The 25,684-nt window shown below is 35.8% G+C and overlaps 1 protein-coding gene across 4 annotated transcripts in view; it reads left to right on the top strand.

Annotated features, from left to right (window-relative positions):
- The window catches only part of SOX5 (SRY-box transcription factor 5), an 891,887-nt gene that overhangs the window by 595,957 nt on the left and 270,246 nt on the right, over positions 1-25,684 (top strand). For all 4 annotated transcript variants that reach the window (XM_081129463.1, XM_081129465.1, XM_081129464.1 and 1 more), the window contains one exon: positions 18,533-18,743. In XM_081129463.1, the coding sequence (XP_080985589.1) occupies positions 18,533-18,743 (211 nt within the window). The remainder of the gene's footprint in view (positions 1-18,532; positions 18,744-25,684) is intronic.

Raw genomic sequence — 25,684 nt, forward strand, 5'->3', positions numbered from 1 at the left:
AGAGAGGAAGGGAGAGGGAGAGAGAGAGAGATAGAAACATCAATGATGAGAGAGTCATTGATCGGCTGCAGCCCACAACCCGGGCATGTGCCCTGACTGGGAATCGAACCCTGATCGCCTGGATCCTAGGCCGATGCTCAACCACTGAGCCACACCCGGCCGGGCTTACCTAAATCTTAAATGCTTCATTCTTCAGTGGAATGACAAGGAGGGAAAGCAATTCAATTAAACTCAGATTTATCAAACATCTCTTCTGTATAAAATATATTGGATGCAAACAAGAAAAAAGGCCCATTTTTGTCGTCTGGGAACTCACAATCTGCTGGGGGAAATGGATACACAAATAAATCCTGATTAAGGCTTTGATAATATTGTGGCGAGTGTTACAGGTGGAAGCATTTATGACACATCGTGGCTGTGTGTGGGTAAAGAATATTTTCTTACTGAGGAAGAAAGGATATTGCTGAGCAAATGGTTCTGGAGCAGAGCTGCTCAAAATGTGACCTGTGCTACTTCCTTAGGGGAGAAGTCTTGTTATGGAAAGACCATCAGCTGAATTAACAGGCTGCTTTGTGATGGAGCTGGTTTCCTGCTGGCTGGGGCGGTTCCCTGTCTTGTGCGGGACTGTGCTTGGGGCTGATGCCCCTAGAGGACCAGGCACACATCTTACACTCATGGCCAAGTCACCACACAGCAGAGGCAGGCGGGGTCAGTTTCAAAAGGGCAGTAGGGAGGCACTTGGAGGGGTTTCACTGAGAGAATATTAAGAAGGCTTCCTTAAAACTAAGATAATTCAGCTGAGTCATCAAGGATAGGTATGATTTGACATAATAAGTCAAGGTGGAGAGAAGCTGAGAAGGAGATATTTCAGGTAGACTCAAGGGAAAGAGCTCACAATAAGGAGCAGATCTTCTAGTGATGGTAATGAAAATTATGTAGTATACAACCTGCACTACTGTTTGTGTCTTAGAGAATTTCTAGGTATGTGTGTGGAACTCTAGGCAACTTAGTGTATTAGTGGATTAGAGTGTGCTTTCAAGGAGCCTAGTGAAAAGGGAATGTCACTTATCAAAAAGTAAATACAGTATGGGCTAGGAATTATGCTAAACATTTATATTTATCATGTTATATAATCTTTTCAACCTTCTACAAAGAAAGTGATCCCATTTCTATGAATGTATCCTAAGAATCCTGAAACATGAGTCAAAAATATATGCACCCCTATGTTCATAGCAGTGCTATTTACAATAGCTAAGATCTGGAAACAGCTCAGGTGCCCACCAGCAGATGAGTGGATAAAAAAGCTGTGGGACATCTACACCATGGAATACTACGCAGCTGTAAAGAAGAAGGATCTCTTACCCTTTGAGACAGCATGGAGGGACCTAGAGAGTATTATACTAAGGGAAATAAGCCAGGCAGAGAAAGACAAACATCCCATGATCTCATTTATATGCGGTATCTAAAGAACTTAATAAACTGATGAACAAAACAGAAACAGAGGCATGGAAGCATGGAACAGACTGAGGAATCTCAGAGGGAAGGCAAATCTCAGAGGGGTGCTGTGGGTTGGGAAAAGTAACCAAATAATGTATATGCATAAATGCATAACCCACTGACACACACAATGGTGCGGTGAAGGCCTGGGGAGGAGGTGGGGTGGGGTTAAGGGGGCCAATGGGAGAGAAAAAAAAGGACATCTGTGATGCTTTCAACAATAAGGATTTTTAAAAAGGAAAGTATTACAGTAGTATCCCCATTTTCTGATATGGGTACAAAGTGAAAGGGTAAAATAAAGTCTCACAGCCGGTAAGAATGGGCCGGACTCAAAGGATCATGTATTTATGGGAAAAAGTCAAAAAGGTAGATTAAGGCCCGATTGTCAGGGGCTTTGAATGCTATCAAAAGCTTGGAGTTTACATAATGTGTAATTGGTGGGGAACCATGGAAGTCTGTGGATGCACCAATGGCTTTATACAAATTCTGTCATGAACTAGATATTAATTTATGGTTTAGTTTGGACTCTAAATATGTATCTTAAGAAAAAAAGAGAAAAAAGTATAATCCTGGTTTGTTTCCAGACTTGATCTAAGCAAAAGTGAGCCAGGATTTAGTCCAGGATGGGGTGAGAACGAGGGGAGGTATGTGGTCTGTTTAAGAAAAGCCTTTAAATATTTTGGCTGGTAATTGGCTTATTTGTAGTTTAGAGAAACACATGAAGTGTCAAGTAAGTTCTGTGAAAAAACACACCAACCTGTTTTGCCCATTATATATCAGAAAAAAATATCCTGCTCCCTGTAACCCAGGACTGGATTATCCAGAGATTGCCACAAACAAAAGTGAGAGTAGGTTTTGTTAAAGGTGAGAAATGACCAGACCTTTCTGTATTTACTTTTCTTGGTCAATATGAAAAAAATAATCTTTATTTGCTTCAAAATACTTGTAATTTATTTTCTTCCTATCCTTAACATTATTTATTCAGCCAGACCAATGAGAATGTGGCAAAATCAGATGAACAGTTAAGCAATTTGGGGAGATAAACAGAAAGAAACCTTGTCTTGTTGTTCCTAGAAGTACTGAGTAGCATTGTAAACTAGAATCGTTCCCTGTAAGCAGGACGGGCAAAATATGGAATCTGGATTAAACCAGCTAATATTAAAAGAAGTTGAAGTTTTAACACGTTTGTTGAAAAAAGCAAGGAAAAAAGAAAGTAAAAAAAGGAAGGAAATTTAAGTTATATACCTCAATTTTTGTCATTTCTGCACATTTTCTTGAAAATGTCACTTGCATTTCCAGTTAAAACTACCTGGTTGGCAGTTCTATTTAGCACACATACACACACACATATTTTTAACAACATAAACAAAATTTTATATTAGGTGTATATTTGTACACTGTTGTTTTTTAAACTATCTTCTTTATTATTATACCCAGCTAGAGCTTAATTTACAGATCTGCTTTTCAGAGTAAGATGTAGCACTGCCCATTTGATGGTGGCATAGTGCCTAGGGAAGAACTTACTCCTTTCCATAGGGACAGACTTAGGCCATTTAGTCCATGTCAATGGTGGCAAATAACACACATTCCTAATTTATCTTACTATAAATCCAGATTTTTTTTAATGCGGACTATTTAAAGAAAGAGAGAATAATAGCTTTAGAATGATTAAAGACAGAAGACCTGTTGCGTTTTCTTACATTTACCCACAGGCCTATAGAATTTAAACCTGGCATTATATCTTAGATGGCCTCTCATTCTGAGATAGGAAAATTAACATTCATAGAGGTTAAGAGACTTGTTTAAGATCAAAACTAGTGATTTTTGCTTCACCGTGTGGTAGAGATAGTGCTGATTCCACCCCTAAAGAAGAAAACGAAAGTGAGCCAAGAGCAACAGCTGGTTTGGGTGACAGGATTCTGAGTTCACATTTATATATGTTAGGTTTGAGATACTGAGATATTTAGGTGGAGAACAGATTATTGGAAATATGTGATTGAAGCTTCCCTGCCAAGAGATGGAAATGTGAAAACTACCTGCACAGACGCAAGTTTTGAAATTGTAATATTTAAGAAGAGTCATTTATTCCACAAATATTCCTTGAGAATTTACAGTTCCCCAAGGAAGTAAATCTAAACCACATTTTAATTTTAATTTTTAATATCTCTTTATTGATTTCAGGGAGAGGGAGAGAGAGATAGAAACATCAATGATGAGAGAGTCATTGATCGGCTGCCTCCTGCACGCCCCCGACTGGGGATCCAACAACCCGGGCCTGTGCCCTGACCGGGAATCGAACCGCAATCTCCTGGATCCTAGGTCAATGGCTGACCATTGAGCCACGCCAGCCAGGCCCTAAGCCACATTTTAAAGCTTGAAGTTGTCTTGAAAGAGGCAGGGAAGTAGGAAAAAAGAGGGAGTACATGGCCTGGGGAGAGCAAGGAGGTAAATTATGGCTGTGTCACTAAATGGAGTGGAGAGTGGTGTTAAATATGTTTATGAATCAGCCAAAGGAGTTCTGAGTTTTTCCTGAAAGCTGGGTAGAGGCCACTGAGAGATCTTTAATACACAATGTCAAGATCACAGCCCTAAGACGGAGAGAAGTAGACAATTATTACGGCTGTTGAATGTATTTTAGAGGATTTAAGGTCAAAACAGGCAATGCCTGGGATAAGAATAAGTGGCGCACAGTGGGCAGTCAGAAAGCTAAGGAAAGGACTGTTTGGTAGTGGCAAACGTTTTGAAGAAGTTATGAAAGATGTTGGATTTCCCTATTAGAAGATTATTTGTATTTCCTCTGGGACTCAGCATGATGTTTTTCAAAAAATAGGTGGTTAAAAATGTTTGTATTCATTCCTCATTGGGGTGTGTTGGGGGGGCAGGTTTCAAAATGTTATTAGGAGTTGGACAAAACTGCTTAACTTTCATTCAGGAATATAAGTCAGGAGTTTGAAATATAACATGTAGCCAATTAAAAATAGTATAGAAATTTGAATATGTATTAATGTACATTATTAAAACAAACTGGCATATTGGAAACATTATATAGAATTGAGAGATGACATATATGGAGTTAAACAAACTTTGACTAGAAAATTAGATTACGGTTAGTAGAATTAGAACAAATAGGAGTGTTCAGTCTGATGAGAAGCTGTATTAAGTAATGATTAAAATTATAATTGAAGCAATCAGAGAGACAAGGGTTCAAATTATTTGTTATTTAAGTTGAAGCACATAGCTTAAACTCAGTTTCTGTATTTGTTAAATCGGTAATAATACCTACTTCATAGGTCTCTTAGGAGGGATCAAAGTAATAGGCTACTAGAAACTCCAATATAGTGATTGAAACATTGGTAAATTTAATAAATGGTGCTTTTATTGTTTGGGTAAGAGTATGCCTTCAGTTCTTTTTTTTTTTTTAATATATCTTTATTGGTTTCAGAGAGAGAAAAGGAGAGGGAGAGAGAGATAGAAACATCAATGATGAGAGAGTCATTGATCAAGCCGGCAACCCGGGCACGTGCCCTGACCGGGAATCGAATCCCGATCGCCTGGATCCCAGGTCGATGCTCAACAGCTGAGCCAAGCCCGGCTGGGCAATGCCTTCAGTTCTGAATAAAGTCTGAGGTTAATTAAGATAAATAAAGAACATTGTAATACAAATATATTCAACCCAAGAATTATCCTCACGCATATTGCAAAAAGAGTGGTATATAAGATGGATGGCCATGTAAAAATCCCCAGTTACTCAGGTTGTCCAGTTTTGGAATGGCCACTGACGCGAAAGTGCTGAAAGCTGCGTCATGTAGGTGATTTTAGACTAGACTCCAGCACACTCGAGAAACCCTGTGGTCAGACTGTCATCGTCCCGCCGCTTGCATCGGTCTTCCGTGCACAGACCTGCTATTGACGCCCCTGTTTCCATGCACAGACCTGCTATTGACTTCCAGGAAAACCAGTGGCTCTGTGGGACTGGGTAAGAATTTGGCCTAAAACGAGTGATCTGAATGAATGAATTTGGAATTGGCAAGAAAATACAAACATATGCCACATTTACTCGGTACATTCACGCTTCAAGAGAACTCAGGTAGCATGTAAATTCTGTATAAAAAGCCAGAGATTTTCAGCAGGAACCTATTTCAAAGTCAACTTAAATCTTCTCCATGTACTTTTGTTATATTACATTTAATTACTGCTCATTAGAATGTAAAAGGCTAAAGAGTCTCTTCTGATAAAATCATACCCAGTGCCTACTCTTTACAATCCTGGTCTCAGAAGACAGGACTAACGGTAATGTTATAGGCTCATTTAACCTGTGGATTTATTTAGGGTTTTTTTTTTTTTTTTTAAATACGCTGGTTCTTAAGCCAGTCTTCAGTGGTTGGATTGATACTGGACTACTTGCAAGTTAAATGTTATCCTTTGCCTTTTTGTAGGCAAAATACGCCCAAGGTGTATGGGTGCCCACTTGTGCTCTGGCATTAAGTTGGAGGGAGTCTAGGCCTCCTTCTGTTTTCAGTAGTAGACAGATTTCTTCTCTTCATATTATTGCTCATGCAATTTTCAGTACCAGAGACATTGGGCCTTTAAAAAAAGAAGAGATGCTGCCTTTTTGACAGCTTCTCCCTTCCACTGACTGAAACAATAAAAATAAACATGAAGCTGTCGGAATGGCCTCTGCACATAATGTCATTTGCATGTGATTTTCTTTGCTTCTCTAGATAATTGAATTTATTCAGGCAATTTATTTTTTAAATGTGTATAGTCTCTGTGAATGGAAACATCTTAACTAAAGACAACCGTTTTATTTCCTCTTAATGAAATGTATACATGTGTGTACACTTCTGTTAGAACCAAGGGAGTTGAAGAAAAATAATAGGAACACCAAAAATGTACTGTAAAAGAAAAATGAATTAAAGAGATGAAGTGTGACTCTTGTAACCAAATATTCTGTCTTTGTATTTACCCCCTGTCTACGTTCAAAGTCTCTAGGTGCTCAATAGGAGCTTTTTAATTATTTTTCCCTGTGTGATATTGCTAAGTATAATAAATGGATATAGCAAAGGACTTTTGAAAGAAGTCTCTGCATGTGTGTCATTGCAGAGCTGGTAAGCATAGCAATACCTGGTTGGTTCCCATCCTGAGACTCAGTCTTAATAAATTACAGGCTTAAAGAGAATGACTATTTAAACTGAACTCCATTAGTCAAACAGTGCAGCTGTATAACACAAATAAAGCTCATGTTCTCATGGTGTGGGGAATATAAAGAACATATGCCTTTATTCTGGATTGGCATTTCTGTGGTTTATTGGGCATTACTTTGAGATATCAAAAATAGCCAGGGATATTCAGAAGTCAGGAATTCAAGTAGAATTATAGAAGGTAATACATCTGTCCAAAATCCAAAATTATTTATTTACTTTCTATACTCCGTAGAATTTAGTATGACAAATACAATTTTATTCTTTGTACGTACACCCTGAGTTCCCTTGATGTAATGATTTTTTTAAAGGAGCAAAAACCATCTCTTCTTATTTACACCTGTGCTCACAACTCAATAAAGCACTCAAGGCAGTGGTTTTCTGAAGAACATTTTTGGTGTTGTAAATTTTATTTTTGTTTTTCCCTCATTCTAACATCTATATGGCAAGAATTTTAGAGGTTAAACATACAGCATTCTAAGAGCTAAATCATTGTACATAAGGGAAAGATGTGTCTATTCCTAATTTTCTTCTTTATTTGCACAGTGCTGTCTTTTTTATCATTCACTAGTCTTACTCCCTAGAATAACAAAAATCTTTTATTCTAACATTTTTATTCTAGAGTTTTCTCATTTCTCAGTTTCTCTCTCTGCTTTGCAGATTCTATAGCTGTCCATTATTATTTCCCGTGTATGCATTTTTCTTTTCAAAACATCTTTCGTCTTTCAAAATTTAATTATAAATAATGATAAACTTTCAGAAATTTACATGGGGAACCCAAGTCACTGAAGGAGATGATGATACCCACTTATAGCTTCCACTTTTAGACAGAAATGAAGAGGACTTGGCCATTAGCTTGTCTCCCTGGGTGGACACTTTCTGATAGCTCTTGAGCTAAAATGGATTTAACTATTCTCTAGAAATTAATGGTTCATAAATCATCATTTTACAGCCTTTATTTCTTTACCAGCATCTTGTATTTTGAGGCACATCTACATTTGGCTGTTTCACATACAAATGTAACGATTTCAAACAATATAATGCGTTCATCGTTTGAATACAGAGGAAGATTATAAAGCATCTATTATTTACATGGCTGGGGTCAGAAGTTAGGGCTAACACTCACATTATAGACTAATTTAGTTATGTGGATTTATTAACTTTTTAAGGCATACTGATTCTATTTTAATAATCATCTCTGTTTACTAACCACTCTGGTTTTGTCAATACCATAATCATTATTTCAATGTCCCAAGCAAGAAATATATTTATCTTTGTCTTCTTCTTCCCTATTTTCAAGTGATCTAATCCCATCATTACTGGCTTCAAGCTGTCTTTAGGATTTGATGGTTCTTTTCACCTCTAACAGCTACAATCTAGTGGGAAGCTTTGTATCATCATAACGGTTTCCTACTCAGTGGAGATGGTCACTTTCCCTTCTACCCAATTCATTCTGCTCACGGATAGACTGATCTTCTTAATGACACACTTTACGAGAATCCCCCAGTATAGAAACTAGAATAGTTCTCCATGGCCTTTCAGGTCAAATGTAAACAATTCTATTTGACTTTCATGACCTTTCATGAAATGAGCCTCCTATGGTTGCCGCTCTTATTTATTATTCTCCATTTATTTGGCTCAAGCCACTATCTTCTCTTTGTGTGTGTGTGTGTGTGTGTGTGTGTGTGTGTGTGTACACTGTACAGTTTTCTGGATGATTTCTCTAGGGAGGACTGCTCTGTATCTTTACCTCCCTACCTATTTTTTTAGGCTTAGATCAAAAGAGTATCTATATATAAATATTTAATAAATTGAGTAATTGACTCAATATGTATTTATTATGTGCTAATAATAGGATTTAGGGTACATGGTGAATAATCAGACATGTTTCCTGTCTTCATGGTATAGGAAGAATATTAAATAAGAAATCCCAAAACAGTGTGCTAAGTGCCCTGATGAAAAGTTTTCACCTTCCTTTGAGTCCTATTGTTCTTTCGTCTTTAAGCTTCTTCTCTGCATGTACAATTTGCTGCTATATAATTTAGTATTTGTTATAGTTGTTATCATTACTAAATTTTTCTTGTATATTGATATGCTTCTCAAATTTAATTTTAAACTCTTTGAGGAGAGAGAACCAGCTTTATGTTTTTATACCTTTGACATCTCTTACAGCACCTGAATTAGTTGAATAAGGCATTATAACTTAATGATGGCCAGCATGGATGTTAAGGTTGGATGATCTTGGGTTCAGTTCCCTAATTTACCATTTCCTACTATTACTTTGGGTAAATTACTCTTAGGAGCTTAATTCCCTCATCTGTTATATAGGAATTATAGTCTTTATGGAATTTCTCTTAGAATTATAAAAGATTATATCTATAAAACTTTTAGAGCAGTGCCTTTCAGAACTCCAAGAGCAGTAGCTTTATTTTTATTGAAACATTAGTGACTTTAAACAGATTTTGTGTATTTGGTCAGGGAAATTCCTAATAGTTTAGTAATATTTTTAAAAGTCTTCAAAACTATAAGACTGAAATAAAATTTATATATAACATTACTCATATAAACCATGTGAAAATAATATTTGCAGAGAACACAATGTTTTACCTATAAGAATGCCAATATGTGTTATTATGTGTGCTACAAAATGGTCCTTATATTCCTGCTAAAGTAGGCTCAGAAAATTATGATTTATACCATGAATGAATAGTTTGGCTAGTTGGGAAATTGTTTGAGTGGGTGCACTGCTTATGTCTTATCATTACTTTTGGAATGAGAACCGAAGCTGTGTTTCTTATATCTCACATCATTGCTTAATGTGAATCACTTTCAAAGAAAAAGTGCTACTTTTGCTATAAGCATAGCACTCTATTGAAAGTTTTAATTAGTATAGAAAAATAAGCCTCTATCGTTGTTTTTCATCAAAAATTGGATTCCTATAATGACATAACAGAGTTGACTGACATTGGGCTATGAAGTCATCAGCATGATCTAGTGAGGAGACAAAATGCCACTCAAGGCACTGATGGAGCAGAGAGGAGGGAAGCTGGCAAAGATAGTACTTCATCCGCCCTTCCTCATGTCAGCTTTGCTGTTGTTTTGTATTTATAGCCTAAAGGAACCTAAGGATTTGTTTGCAAGAGAACCTAGTGGTGCTAATTTTCCCAGGAATAAACAAAAATCTTGATCTGTCTATCTCCCAAGAAAAAGGAGAAATATGAAAGCAGAACTATGGCGTAATAAGTAATTGGTGTCATGTATTTATGGAAAATAATTTATTACTCTATTTTTTTTCAGACTTTGACTTTAAAAAGTTTTATTTCGTAATGAGGAGTAATTGAACATTCTTTCTTTGATCATTTCCCTGAGTTATCACTTTGTAGAGAACCATGAAACTGTGAAATTTAAAAAGCGGGTCTGCAACAGAGATAAAAGCACATTAATGTCGCGTGACATTTTGTAGACTACATTTTTTTTTTCTTAAGAAAGTTTGTATTAGGTTATCTTTAAAAATAGGTCACCTTAAAGTATTTAAAATTTTCTTTAAAATATTGATCCCATGGATGCAATTTGATTTCAGCAGAAAGAACTATGAAACAAATTGTATATGCATTTTATATGCGTTTTCCCCTTTTTTGTGGGGAGGGGTTTGTCTCCTCTCCCTGTCCGGGTAAAGGGCCTGGCCTTTCTTTATTCATTTTTATATTTTCTGTGTTTCACTTGTCATTCTATCCTAATATGATGCCTGGAGCATACTTACTTTAATAAATATTTATATAGCTTTTTTCATTTCCCAGTTACCATTTTATGAGTTTTACTATGTATAAAACGAATATTAACTAATGTAATCCCCTAACTCATATAATTCATTATTTTGTAACTCAATCCACTAACAATCCCAATGAGGTAGATAAGAGTATTATGCCCACTTTATAGATGAAGAAACCGAGACACAGAAAGATTGAATAACTTGCCCAGGGTCACACAGCTGGTGAATGTGGAACCAGGATTTGAACCAGAGCTATTTGGCGTGAGGCTCTCTGCATTATGCAGCCTCACAAGTCAGCATTTAGGGCATTTTTATTACATGAACGAAAGAGAAAACTGAGTGAATGACATATTTTTTCACATTTTTAATAATTACTTTCATTACTGTTAAATTGTGAAGATCAATGACACTATAAGGTGGCATACGTGAATCACTTATCATTTATTATTCCATTTTATACATGAGGAAACTGAATTTGGAGAGTGTGGATAACTTGTCCGAGGTTGTACAGTTAATAAAGGACAGAGCCTGGATGTGAACTCAAGCATGCTCACTCCTGGCTCCAGCTTATTTAACCACTGCTTTATACTGCTTTGCTGGACATTGTGTTTATTGCATGGGAATCACAATTTATTTCACTTATCACTGAATGTTTAGTCAGTTCTCAATTTTAGGTGATGTTAGCAGTTAGCTTATTAACTTTACTGATTGTCTACTCTGTATAAGAAACTGGGCTCATTGCTCTGTGGGGTAAAAACAAGTCATTACCCAAACAGATCAGAGTTTGAGAAATTCCTCAAGTTTTTCTTGTCTTCCTTCAGACTCAGACTGAGTAATTATTTAGTGAAGTTTATTGACAATTACAGGAAGAATATTCTAGAGGCTTGTTAGGAAAATGATAGATGATAGATAACTGGTTAGTTATAATAAATGGTTTTTCTTTATTTCTTAATTTATTATTATGTAATCCACAGTGCTAGTGGTTGAGCTTTGAGCCCTCTAGGAAGAGATTATCAAATGCCTTAAAGTGTATTCTAGATGTTTAAACACAAGTAAGACAGTGCACACATCATCGGCAGGAAGATACTGAGACTGTCCCAGCACAACATGTTCTGTTTTTACAGGTTCTATTGGTTAATGTGTTAGAATTCCCTAAATACCACTTTTGCTTATTAAATGGTTTTGAGAGCACATGAAAACATACATTTTATTCTTGAATGTAGCATTTCTGAGATTCTTAGTAAATGTGATTCTGTAAAAACAACCATTAGACACTTCTGCCCATGTAGCATCCACATACAAATGAAGATACTTTCCAAAACTGTTTTTCCTATTTGCTCAAGCCCCGATTGAGTGAGAGAATGTGCCCTTAAATTTCTGTTTCAGTCACTGCAATTAAGTTAGATGGCAATATGATATTGATTTTTCAAAAGCAATGGAAACATACTGTTATTGTTATATTAACATTATAAATGAGATTAAGCTATTAATAAAATTAAACCAAATTTTTAAAACATACCTAAAATCAATCTTTTTCCACAATGCAATTTTGACATAAATCTCAAATTCTCTAATCTATAGAGTTACTGAGAAAATCAGTAAACATAAACTTATTTCAACCTGTGTCAACGTGGATGTTAAAAAGATTAAGTCAATGTCATTTTCCGCCCACGTGTGTTGGTCATTTTCTCTGCATGTTTGGTAACTCCTCTCCCTCTTTCCCACCCTGCACTTCTCCTCCCTGCAATATATTACCTTTCAGTTCTCTCAAATCCATTAACTCCCCTCATTTCATGATACCTTTCTTCACCAGTGCAGCTTTTAGTCATCTCCCTCTTTTCTTCTCTAACTCTTTCAATTTTTCCTACACGTAGTTCAAAAACTTCATCAGTGTATCAGTCGCCCTTGGAAGGCTTGTTATATCACATTGCTGCTCCCCCCTGACTTTCTGATTCAGCACGTCTGGGGTGAGTTCTGAGAAAACTATATAAAGTATTTGCAGGTAATGGCAATGATATCAGTTGGCAGACATTTGAAAATCATATTTGTACAAATCACCTGTCCTTTATTGTTTCATACAATATGAATGCATTTTAAGAATGAACGCGCTTTTGAATGTTCATTTAGTTTTCTGATCGTTAATTAAATATGAGCCTGAGGTAACCTATTCATCTCAGTGCTTGGCAAAAAAGTGCCAACCAAGTTAGACTTTTGCTGAATTTTCATCCTATTGAATAGCAAAGGAATCTTTAAAAGATTCCATAATTTTAGACTTTGAAGAAACATGTTTTCTCTTTTTCTATTTTCACTGTTCAAAATACATTAAAAATCTTTAAAAGACTGGACTAAGTCCTGTATTTAAAATATAATATAGCTATTTTTATAAAATAATAATACTTTACTTAATCTGGTGAGGCCTGTCACTATTTAGGATATTAGATCTGCCCCAGAAGGAGGTCATGTCTGCATTACAGAGACAGATAACCACTAAGGTTCCTACAGTAGTCTTTAAAAGTTAGAATTCAGCAGGATATAGAATTAGAAATTTCCATAGATCATAGAACAAAAAAGAAACAGGTACATATTTGAGTATTTTAGAATTTCTACCCATTTTTTATATTGTGATAATGGAGTGATTTTAATGATTTAGAGTACTAATTTTCAGTGAACTTCAGGAATCCCATAAAATGCTGTTGAAGAATATAAAATATAAGGGTTCTTTAAACACTGACTTTGGTTTCTTTTGTCCAGCTTGCATGCAATGTAGAGTAGGCCAAGTACATACTAGCCTAGCATCTGATGGTCACAAAACCCAGGGAACTTAAAAAAACATGCATGTCCATAGCTTGCTAGTGCCATCCCTAGACAGATATGTAAAGCACTCATCTAATATCTGGACTCTCAATTAGTTTACAGAGGTTCATCAGTGGCTTGTGATAAGCTCTCTCTCTCTCTAGTTGACTATAGAAATTGCCCAGATAAAACAGTCTCTGTCAGTTTTCCTTTTCTGAACCACTTAACCCTAAGTACACATTAGGCAGCTCTTTTTTAGGCAAATTTTTAGGAAATATTTTAAGTGGCATGGCTTTACCACCAACCATAATCACAAGTGCAACAGACACCCTTGTTTTATAGGTCTTGGGAACTGACCATATCTTGTTCCTAGAATATTGAATTTGACCATATTAACCACAGAAAGGCTCTTAGTGTTCTTTACTGAGCATTTTAAGTGTTGGTTTTTGCCTCAGTATATCCTTCATATGTTTACATCTTGTTTTGAGGAAAATTTATATTTGAAAACTGAACTGGTATGATTTGTTAAAATGATAACATTCATTTATGAAAGTTAGCAATTTGTTCTGCCTTCTGTTTCAAATGTATATATGTATTATCACAAGGCAATGGCCGACTAAGAAGACAATTTCCATTAATAAAGTAATTCTTTCCTTCACTATGTTTATTATTCTTTAATTAAAATATTGATCTCTTTCTAAATGCTTACCTTGGGAACAGTAGAAATGTTATTGAAATATACACCTTTAAGTTTATCTTAGTTAATAAAATAGCAATAAGGTTGATAGTTTGAAGCTCTTTTTGCAAATAATTGATTATTTAAAAATTGCCTAATTTGTATACACTGGTGGGTTTATAGTACTTTTCTGTGAATATATACATTTAGGTCAGAGCTTCTTAACCTGTAATGCATGTTTTTTAAGAATTTCTAGGGAATTTCATGGAGGAAGTTCATAGTTGGAACTTAAAGAGTAGAAATTTAATTCTCTCAAACTTTGAAATTGTGTGTGCAGCTACATGAGTGTGTCTGTATGCATGTGCACACGAATGTGGGAGAACATCTATAGCTGTTATCAAGGGATCCATAATCCAAAAGGAGTAAGCATTAGTGATTTAGGGTATCATGCAGAACTCTTATGAAAAATCATTTAGCCAAAAAAAAAACCCTTTAAAAATAATTGGGTTTTTACACAATAATTATGGTTTTTTTTCTATTACTAAATTAATTTTAACAGAGGTTACAAGAAACACAATTTAGTTTAAAAATAAACAACTTTTAATAATATATTTCCAATTTTAAAGAGTTTAAGGAATAACCAAAAAATATAGGTTTTTCATTGTTATATAATATATAACATTATATTAGTTCAACATACACAACATAATGAATCGCTATTTGCCTATACTGTGAAATGATCACCATAATAAATCCAGTTAACAACCATTACTTCACAGTTATAATTTCTTTCTTGTGATGAAAACCTTTATACATTTGTATTCTTTCTTTTCTTTAAGAATTGAACACGTAGGAGTGAAAAACCTCTCATTTTTATACTAATTATTAAGAAAACAGTATACCTTGTTCACTGACAGCATTCATAGATAAAGACTTAGTTTGGGGTTTTGCTTTTGTTCCAAGAGAGAGGTGATATTAGTGCTGTGGTCGAGGAGGGTGAGAACCAGGACTCTGAGGTCAAACAGGTTAAATTTGATTAAATTTATCTACTCTACAATTTATTAGTCATACAGTTTCGGGAATTTATTCAGTCTCTGTGCCTCAGTTTCTCCAGCTATGAAATGCAATAAAAATTAGGCTTGATCTGAGACTTAACTAAGTTGGTGCATACAAGTCATTGTAAACAGTGCCTGACACAAAGTAAGTATTCAATCAATATTGGATATTATTCTTAGCAATTATAGTCTGGTAGGCTGGCTATTAAATGTAATGTTTTTACTACCCTGTATTAATTTAATTTCAGTTATAGGGCCCAAAGTAAGCATGTAATGAGTTTCTTGAGGCCAGACGTCAATGATGAATGCCATTTGGATAATAAAAGGGATACATATATCTGGCTGAGTCACATATAACCTCTTTTTCCCCCCCAAATGAGTTCATTCTTTTTAATCACCGCATTATTTAAACTAAAATTTGGATATTAAAGTTGAAATAATATTTCTCTCAGTGTTCATAGCAAAATGCTGTCTTTAGAACTAATGAACAAGATATGCATTTTTAAAAAGGTATTTTAATGAGGATAGATACATTAGGAAGACCCTTTCCTTTCTCATGGTTGCAGAGATGACAAAGAGAGAAAAATTAAGTAAAGCCCGTTCAACAATAACAAAAGATTATCAACTTCATTCTGTAAGTTTACAATCCGTTTTTTTTATCAGTAGACTTTAGAAGTCATATCATTCTGAGATCTCTTCTGCAAAATATTGAGTCTTGTCCTTATAGTTCATAAAACTTGATTGAACATATATTGCTGGTCTGTACCACTGCTGCCATTCTGGTTGTTCACATGCCAGAGAGACATGCAGTCATTATTTCAGGGGTGGTAAATGCAATGTCAGGGAAGAAACTGAAAAAAATGTAGGACTTCCTTGACTGAAGACTGCCAGCGCTCCTTAACAAGCCACTCACCATGCAAATGAACAATGCAGCCCCACGCAGAAACATCTGCTAACCCATAAAACTGTTAAAGGGATTAACAGTGCCAGAGGCTAAAATGTAATCAGACAGGTGAAATAGTGATAAGATAAATATTCCTGCGTGAAATTGCAATGTTTAATTTACTTATTTTTATACTGTGGGGTAACTGAGTGTAGAGTTCTTGTGAAATATATTATACTCTTTAAAATATGCCCTCCCACTTTGCAAGGTGTAGAGAATTAGAAACATGCAAAATAGGAAGTTATTGCATTTTATATTAACTTAAAATATTTTCTGATATTTTAATGGACTTAATCGCACACAGTTTGGGTTTCATTCTCTTTATCCATGGATGAAGCAATAGAAAGATGTGTGTAATTTTCAATTATGGTGAGTGAAGTTCAGCTGCCAAATTCTTGTTTGGAAAGTTTGTCATCAGATAATGTGAAAACAGAGAATAAAATAGAAATGTTCAAAGTGTAGCTAAAACTGGGATGTTTCTGCCTCTGACCCTGGAAATAAATGAGAAGAAAAATCCATAAGAAATGAGTATAGGCTTTTTTTCTATGTCCTGGTATGCATATTAAACTGAGCTGTGTGTTTTATGGGCCATTCATAAAAACATTCCTTCGTTTACTGAATGAATTTGTGATTGCTCTGTGTGTGTGTGTGTGTGTGTGTGTGTGTGTGTGTGTGTGTTTATGCATTTGCTTGTATTTATGTGTAGCTTTTAATAAATGATTCCAGAGCTGTACCTTCACTTAGCCTTCAGGGGCTTGTAATTATTACATTATGCATATTGATTTCTAAATCCAAGTACATTATATGCTAAGATCCATCTATGACAGTAGTGTCTATAGAATATTCATTCAAGACATAATAATTATCAGAGGCATGTTCTGTACTATTTGTAAGAAGTGGAAACCAATTTTGGGTTTAGAATTATAATTTCAAAGATTCTATTAGCATACTTTTTTTTTTTTTTTTTTTGCTTTTACTTTCTCCCCATTTTCTTGGACCCACCCAACAAACTGATGTTTGTACCAGAGCTAATGTCCTTGTAGTCACTAATATCCATTAACAAAAAAATCATATGAACAGATTATGATTATCTTTGTGCTAACATTTCATTTTTCATCTATTTAGAATGACAGATTTATCAAGGGTTTTTTGGGGTTTTTTTACTATTTTTAAGCTAGTCAAAAATGTTAGCATTAGCCTTAAAACATTATATATCAAATCAGTGTGATTTATCACTTTTCTGGGGTCAACATATTCTATTAATGTCTTAAATACATAGAGAAGTGTGTAAACACAGATGTAATCTATTATTCTGAATGTTAAATATGCACACATTCAAATATACTTGAATGGAAACTTTTAATAATGTGGAATTAGGAAATATTCTTAGAAGAAGACTAACTTCCTCAAAGACCTTAGGATACAGAATTATTTTTAAGCAGAGCTCTGCTTTGTGGGAAGTGAAAAGATTATGTATGTAAGTAAAAGATTATGCAAGCAAGGAAAACCTTTAAGTAAGAAAATTATTTTTTCTTTATCAATCCATATCACTCCTCTTGACTTTGTCTGAAACATAAATTTAGTGCCTTTTATACAAAATATACCCCAAATATTATACAGATTGCTAGAATTATGCTAGAAATTGTGGGGGAAATAATGACAAAAGGAACACCCAAAATATGCTTAAATTATATAATTATAGAATACATTATTTTTATACAAATGCACAATTATGAAGATGTACAGTGTTCAAGAAACTTTATTTTGTACGGCAAATGAGGCTCAAAGTACAAAATAGCGCAGAGTATTGACAGAAACAGAACTTGAGGTAACAAATGCAACTGGAAATATCTCAGCATCAGCAGAAATTAACTTGCAGTATTCCTAGCTGACGTCAAAATAAACTGTGTGGCTGATGCTTTCTTTAAAAAAATAAGGGAACCGGGCAGGTGTGGCTGAGCGGCTGAGCATGGACCTAGGATCCAGGAGATTTCAGTTCGATCCCCGATCGGGGCACATGCCCAGGGTGTGCAGGAGGCAGCGATCAATGATGATTCTCATCGTGGATGCTTCAACTCTCTTTCCCTCTCCCTTCCTCTCTCTGAAATCAATAAAGATATATTTTTTAAAAATTTTAAAAATAGGAGGGAGGTGGAGAACCCAAAGTGGACCGACCCTACTTTAATTAAGAGAGCCATCAGGAAGAGGTGGCCACTTAACACGAAAGTAATTAAAGTATATATAATGTTACTTGTTTAATTTTTACAATATCATGAGGAAGTTGAATCCAGATGACCACTCCATTTTCCATTCTTAGGAAAATCCAAGACTTTCAAACAAAAGCAGAAACATAAGTGAACCTAATCCATAAGCCCCGTCTAAGGGACAGAATCTTCCTATTTCATCCCTCGGATGAATCGGGCTCTGACCCTCTCTGGCCTAGCCTGTAAAGTTAATGTATTTTCTTTCAAAATTTCTTCCTTCCTGCAGCTCTTGCATAGTGACATTTCACTTTTTAATGTTTCAAACCAAGTAACCATTTAAAAAAAAAAAATCTGCTGAATTTCAAACAATTTTATTCTCTGTTTTCTCTTTCAGGAAGTTGATGGCAATAAAGTTATGTCTTCATTTGCCCCACACAACTCATCTACCTCACCTCAGAAGGCAGACGAAGGTGGGCGACAGAGTGGCGAGTCCTTGTCGAGCACAGCCCTGGGCACTCCCGAGCGGCGCAAAGGCAGCTTGGCTGACGTTGTTGACACCTTGAAGCAGAGGAAAATGGAAGAGCTCATCAAGAACGAGCCCGAAGGTAAGGGCTGGGACAGAGTTGCTGCCATCTCTTTATTTTAATAGTTTCACTTGAACCCCTAGTTCTGGTTTTTGACTTGACCTCTCTAAGTTCAACTGGACAAAATAGAAACCTAATGCTACGAAGATGGGTGCTATTATTTTTTCAGAAACATTTAAATATGGCTCTTCCAATTTTTTTTAATCATTAATTTCTGCAGTGGTGTCTCATATTCATGCATGAGTAAGTTGTGGTTGAGTAAAATCCAGATTTAAGAACAGAATGTGGCATATGAAGGGCCTCTTATGTGTGAGGCCTGGGTTTCGAGGTGAATGGGAAGTAGTTCTAGCCAGGAGGGGCTCCCCAGCTAGGAGGAAGGAAAGAGCACTTTGCACCTGGAGTGGCTTCCTCTGTGTTCTCCAGGTGCTATTAGAGACGTGTCTCTGTTTGGCACAGACGTTGAGTACTTGGTCCATCAAGCAACCTGATCGATATGCATCCATTTCTCTTTCACTCCCCTATGGTCAAGGAGCCTGGAATTGCAAAACACAGTGGTGAATTGCCTATAATATGATGCAGGTGATGCCAATAATCAATTATTATTTATCAAATGTGTTGTGTGGTTTCACATTAGTTAAATGAGCTCTAATAAAATATTAAATTAGAACTGCTTATAAAAATGTTTCACTGTTAAAAAAAGAAATGTAGCACAGAGCCCAAAAGGCCATCATGCAACTTTGTTACATTTTATAACCTTCACATATCAATGCATCTTATACTACCTTGATAATTAAGACAGTTTCTTGTATGGTCCACAATTAATATGGCTAGGCCTACTGTATATTTGAAAAGTAGTGATTCTCTAACTCTGTTCATTATCCCGAACTCCCATTTGTTCAACTTACAGGATTTCATCTTCTAAATCTCTTTATAGTTACTGAGAGTAGCTGTCTGGTCATGGATTAATCTTAAAATTAAAGCAAACAAACTAATAAGACAACTGATGCAAGTTAGATAATTTATGCATAACTGACAGTGATACTTTATGTTACAGATGTCTACTAAATCCTGTTTAAACCTATGTCCATCCAAAGCTTGGATACCACATTGCACATAAGAATATGCCTTCTATTTCAGAGTCAGAAAGAAAATTAAAACAAACAAACAAAAAACAGGGACATAAAAAGACATTCTTTATACCAAAAATATACTGCATTTATACTACGTAACACTGAATTAGACTCATTTCTATTCTGTTGTTAGGAAACTGGTAAATTGTAAGTATATCTGGCACAAAGTGAATGTTAACCAGTATATTTGGGAGTCATGTGGTAATTAAAATTTCTGGGTCTCTACCAGATGCATAGTTGGGACATGGATTTTAGTTAAAATTTATATAATTCACATGATCTTATAGTTGGAAGGAATTTTAGAGATAATCTAGTCAGTCAAAGACTTTTTGGCTCCCATCTGCATGGAGATAAAAATGGGATTTTGGGGAGGACCCAGACAACTTTATTTTTTTTTAAATATCCTGAAATTTTTTTCTGATATTAAAAATACTTGTCTTACTATAAGAATTGTTTAAAAAAATTAAAAGGAAGAAAATAAAAATCACCCAAAACCGTAGCAGTTCCACATGTCTCCTTGGACTCGGTTTTGGCTGTCGCAGTTTCTCAGACTGTTTTTGTGTTTGATAACCTTAAAAGTTTTGAGGAATACTGTTCATATATATTGTAGAAGGCACTTCTACTGGAATTTGCCTGGTGATTTTTCTCTTAATTAAACTGGGGTTATGGTTTAGGGAGGAAGATCATAGAAGTAGAGTACTATTAAAAAGCATTAAAAAGTACATCACATCAACAGTACATACTTTCTCTGTGACTTATGAATGTTGATGATGACCTTGAGCAACTGGCTGATATGGTGTTTGTCAGGTTTCTGCACTGTGGAGCCTCCTGGGCCCCTTTCTGTACCATCCTCTGGAAGGGGGGTGCTCTGTGCAGCCCACATTTTAGGAGTAGGGAGCTGTGCTCCCTCTCTTTAGAGTGGAGTATCTACATAATTTATTTGAAATACTTCTCCATCAGAGATTTATCTCTTCTCTGCCATTTACTGATTTTATTCAATTATTTATTTATATAAGTATGAACTTGTGGATATTTATTGTATACTTTGAGTTATAACACAATTCTACTTTATTGTCTTGCTCAAATTGTTCAGCTTCAGCCATTGGAAGCACTTTCTGTTGACTTCTGTGTCACTTTGGCATAGCTATGATTGTGGGTGTTCTTTAAAATCATTACTTTCTGGCACTCTAAGATGCTGCAAACTCATCTCGTGTGTTCCCTGTTCCAGGTCTGTAGGTTTTCATGTAATGTATTTATCTGATTTTGATATTAGGACAATACTGGCTTCATAGAATTAGTTAGGACATGTTTCTCTCACCTGTAAATTTTTAATTTTGTTTGAGATGTGTTTCTGGTCCAGGACTAAGGCCTAGACAGAACCAGGAACGCTGTGGAATATATTGTATTACAAGGTGGTTTGGGGCGGTTACCTTTAGATAAGGTCCTACGTGGAGATTTGGTACATGACCTTGATGTTCCCCAGGTGGGGCAGGTTGGCTTCTTTCAAAGTGGATGCGCGGATGTTTAATTTGGAAGTTTATGACACGGCAAAGCCAAATGAATCATTCATTATAGGAAGGAGGGAAGGAGACAGTGTCCCCCAATTTGCTTAGTAGGAGATACTCAGAGGTACTGGGAATTAGGAGAAAGTGATAATATTTAGAAATAGCTACACAGGCAAAAGGAGACATAGAGCACCCACAGAAGGAAGAGCTGACACAAAGGAACATCACTCTTGCATGTGTACATTAGATTGTGTTCGTTATTGTATTTCCCATAACTTTTTTTTTATACTTTTCCCCCTATAAATATAATAAAAGCTCAGCTCGAGAGTTACTTGTTATTGAGTAATATAAAGATATTAAGAAAATACGGAGACAGTCTTTATGGAAACTGGAATATAAGTTGAACACGGCAAGCGTCTGAAAGCCTGAGTTCCGTAAAGATAAATTCAGAGCCACGAAGATACATTTTATAAGTACACAAGGTTCTTATGAACATTATACACAAATATGTAAATAGACTCACTTTTATTGATAAAGGTATTTGCCGTGGCAAGGATGTTTATTTGATAACTGTGACAATGGGGAGATTTACCAAAGGAGCAACTTAATATATTTGAGTAAAGTGATGATCTTAATCACCAAGAAAAGAATACTAATAGCACAGCAGAAAATAGTTCCATAGAAAAGGGATAAGATGTTGAAGGAAATGCCCTTTTTTTTTAACTGCAAAGAGAGAAATATGGGGAAATCTATCTGGGAAGATGTGTAGAAGTCTCAGCAGCAAGTGGAAAGTGGTACAGGCTTTAAAGAGACTGTTAAAATGTATGGTCGGATGTGAGGGGACAGAGAAACCTGGCCTCACTCAGGCATCAGAACAGGGACACTGGGCCCGGTACAGACAAATGAGCCGTAGCTCTGTGAGGTCCAGGAGCATCAAAAGAAAAAAACAATAACTTAGGAATAAATTTAACAAAAGACCTGCAAAATGTATATTCAAAAAACTACGAAACGTTATAGGTCTCTGACGAGAGCAGCTTATATGGGGTGAGGGGAGCAGAGATAGGGCGAATGGAACTAAATGTTAAGCTCACTAATATATGCCACAGAAAAATCTTTTCTTCCCTCAAGCTATATTTTCCATTGTTTTTCAAAGGCCATTAAAATGAACAGCAGGTTGTGATGAAAATTTCATTAAGTCATTAAGGCCCAGCTACATCATTATGAGGGTGCCATATTCATGCCTCTCCTTCCTCTCATTGAGCCTTTGAGCGGGGAAAACAGATTTCAATAGAAAGTCCGTATTATTTCCGACCTGATCCCTGCCAACAGCAAACTCACAGAAATTCAGAAGTTACAAGAGAATGGTGTGTCATACAAAAGGAGGCCACTGGGGTGAAATGGTTAGAAAGAAAATGAGATTTGCAGATGGGCTGAGGAGAAAAATGGCTCTCTGATTCCAGCTAGCTTATTTTTTCAATCAATTAATCAAAATATTTTAAAAGTTGCAAGTAGGGGGAATATATGTTGACGTATTTTTATTTTGTGTCTTTTTCCTCCATCTGAATTTTTGCCTGGCATTTCTCAAAAGGGTCTAGTGCTAAAGATGGGTATTTGCCCAATGTGCCACTTAACTGACTTGGAACTTGCCAAAGTTCATAGTAAATTCAAAGTTCAAAATATCTGGCTGCTCTAATATGGTTACATTCTATGTGGTAGTAACTATGCTATATCAGTTTATTTTTTTGCATTGATTTTCAGAGAGAGAGTAAGGGAAAGGAAGAGAGAGTGAAAAACGTGGAAGCGAGAGCCATACATCAATCGCTGCCTCCTGCATGCCCCCTGCAGGGGGCTGAGCCTGAAACCCAGGCCTGTGCCCGACTGGGAATGGAGCCGGCAACCTCTCGGCGCACCGGTGACACCCAACCAACTTGGCCGCGCTGGCCGGGCTGTCTCAGTTGGTTTTTAACCAGCAGGCCTTGAGGTTAAGAATGACCATGAGTTTTAATAATATGTGACACATAATTCCTAGGTCAAACATTGAATAAATAATTATGTATTAGGGGGAAAGGGTAGCATTTATTCAGTGCATATCATGTTTTAACTATAGTGTTATGTAATTTATATGAAACACTTTATTTAATTTTTATAGAAACCTAATAACCAGGGCTACTATGTAAAGCCATTCCAATTTCAGGAAGTGCCAAATGCATGAATTAAATATTCTGATTCTTATTATCTCCATTTTCAGATGAGGAAACTAATGATTAAATATGTCACAGGATGACTGTCAAGGTCATCATTCAGAATGAAGTCAAACTTAAACTGGAATCCATGACCTTAATCACCAGTTATACTATTTCTTCCAATTAGGAATTTTGCCAGTAATAGTTTAATGTTATTCTTTAGCACCTGCATGCTTAAATTCCTTTGAAATAATGAATAATAAAGTAATATTCAATAATATTCTACTCAAGTAAATTCCTTATACCTCAGTGGTGATCACATTTCCAGAAAGCTTGGAAAATCAGCTCAACTTAAACACTTAAACAGTTTGAATTTCAAGTGTTCAAAAAAACAGAACCAAACCCCACAAAAACACCCTAGCTGGTTTAGCTCAGTGGTTAGAGCATCGGCCCACAGACTGAAGGGTCTCGGGTTCAGTTCTTCTCAAGGGCACGTACCTTGGTCGCAGGTTCGATCCCCAGCCCAGTCAACACGGTGCATGTGGGAGGCAACCAATCGCTCACATTGATCTCTTTCTTTCTCTCTCTCTCCCTTCCACCCTCTCTGAAAAGCAATGGAAAAAATATCCTCCGGTGAGGATTTGAAAACAAAACAACAAAAAAAAACCACAAAAATGGTTAAAAGATATCTTATTAAAAACTTGTTTTAGAAAAATAGGAGTAAATTAGCTCTGGAATAATAAAAATTCAGAACTGGAATGGAATGTAGACATAGTTTTGGCCCATGTCCTTGTAATTTATATGAAACACTTTATTTAACTTTTACATAAATCTAATCAGGGTTTTGAGAGACTGATGCAGAGGTGCGCCTGAAATTATATAGCCAGTTGGTGTTAGAGCCAGAATGAGAATCCAGTTCACATCCTACAGGTGCGGGCACCTTATTTTTTCCTGTTCAGTTACATCATATTCTTTTCTTGATCTTTAAGAAATAATGCCATCACCTCCCCTTAAAGAGTATTTCACTGTTCATTAACTTTAAATAAATCTAAGACAACCAGGTATCTTAATATAGCTAATAAAACCAAGATAGACAGGTATCCACAAGTGTCCTGTGTTCTCAAGTTCCAGGTAGCTAAGGATGGTTTCTAAAAATAAATCCACATTTAAGTTTAGGGTCAGATTTAACTTGATATGTATGCAAACTTTAGAGGTTCATTGACAGTGCAGGTGAAAATAATTTTTACCTTGATGAGAACTTTGAATATCTCAATTAAAATAGGATCCTTTTAGATACAAAGTTTACAATAGGCCTGTTATTTTTATTTTTTTATATTGACATCTTTGTTATTTTAATAATGCTTTGGAATCCCTGTTTGAGCTTATAGATATATTTATATCTCTTCCTCCTAGAAACACTACAGCAAATTCACCTTTTCTTGATCCCATCCCCTGTGTCCGTAATTCTGTTTCTCATCTGTCCAAGTCTAGTCACTAGAAAGTTATTTACACTCATACTGCATTCACTGTTTCATCCTTTTAAGAACTATTACTTGCCTCTATTGTTACCCTTTCTTTACTACAATATAACTTTCCAGTTATTTGTCAGTTTCTGCACTTATATTAAACTCCTTAAGCGTGAGAATAGTGCACACACTAACTACTCAAAGTATTTGTTGAAAAGATGTTTAAACTGTTTCAGTGTTGCCATTGCTGCTGTGGGGAAAGGAGATGAGAGACCTTAATGAGTATATGACTCTTCTGCCAAATGTTTATGAGCTACTTCCTTTCTTTCTTTTTTTTTTTAGAGTTAAAAGTGAAAGTGAGTTTATTAATAGTGAGACAGAGACAGGCTGCCCCACAGACAGAGCAGCCATGGGCTACATCTTTTAATCCCCTAAAACCCTGGAGTTGGTACTATTTCCTATCTTAAAAAATGGAAAACTGAGGGTCAGTAACTTGTTCATATTCTTGTTATATGGAGGAGCTAGAATTAGACCAACACTATTATCCTCTATAAAACTTCTGTGAACACAAGAGCATATATAATCTGACCCGACCGTTTTGCCTTTCCCTTAACCTTATTTTCCCACCACACTCGAAGGTACATGTTCTCCTGACATCTTGTCAAACTGCGTGCAGTT

The sequence above is a fragment of the Miniopterus schreibersii genome, assembly GCF_964146895.1.
Source record: "Miniopterus schreibersii genome assembly, chromosome: 2".
NCBI lineage: Eukaryota > Metazoa > Chordata > Mammalia > Chiroptera > Miniopteridae > Miniopterus > Miniopterus schreibersii.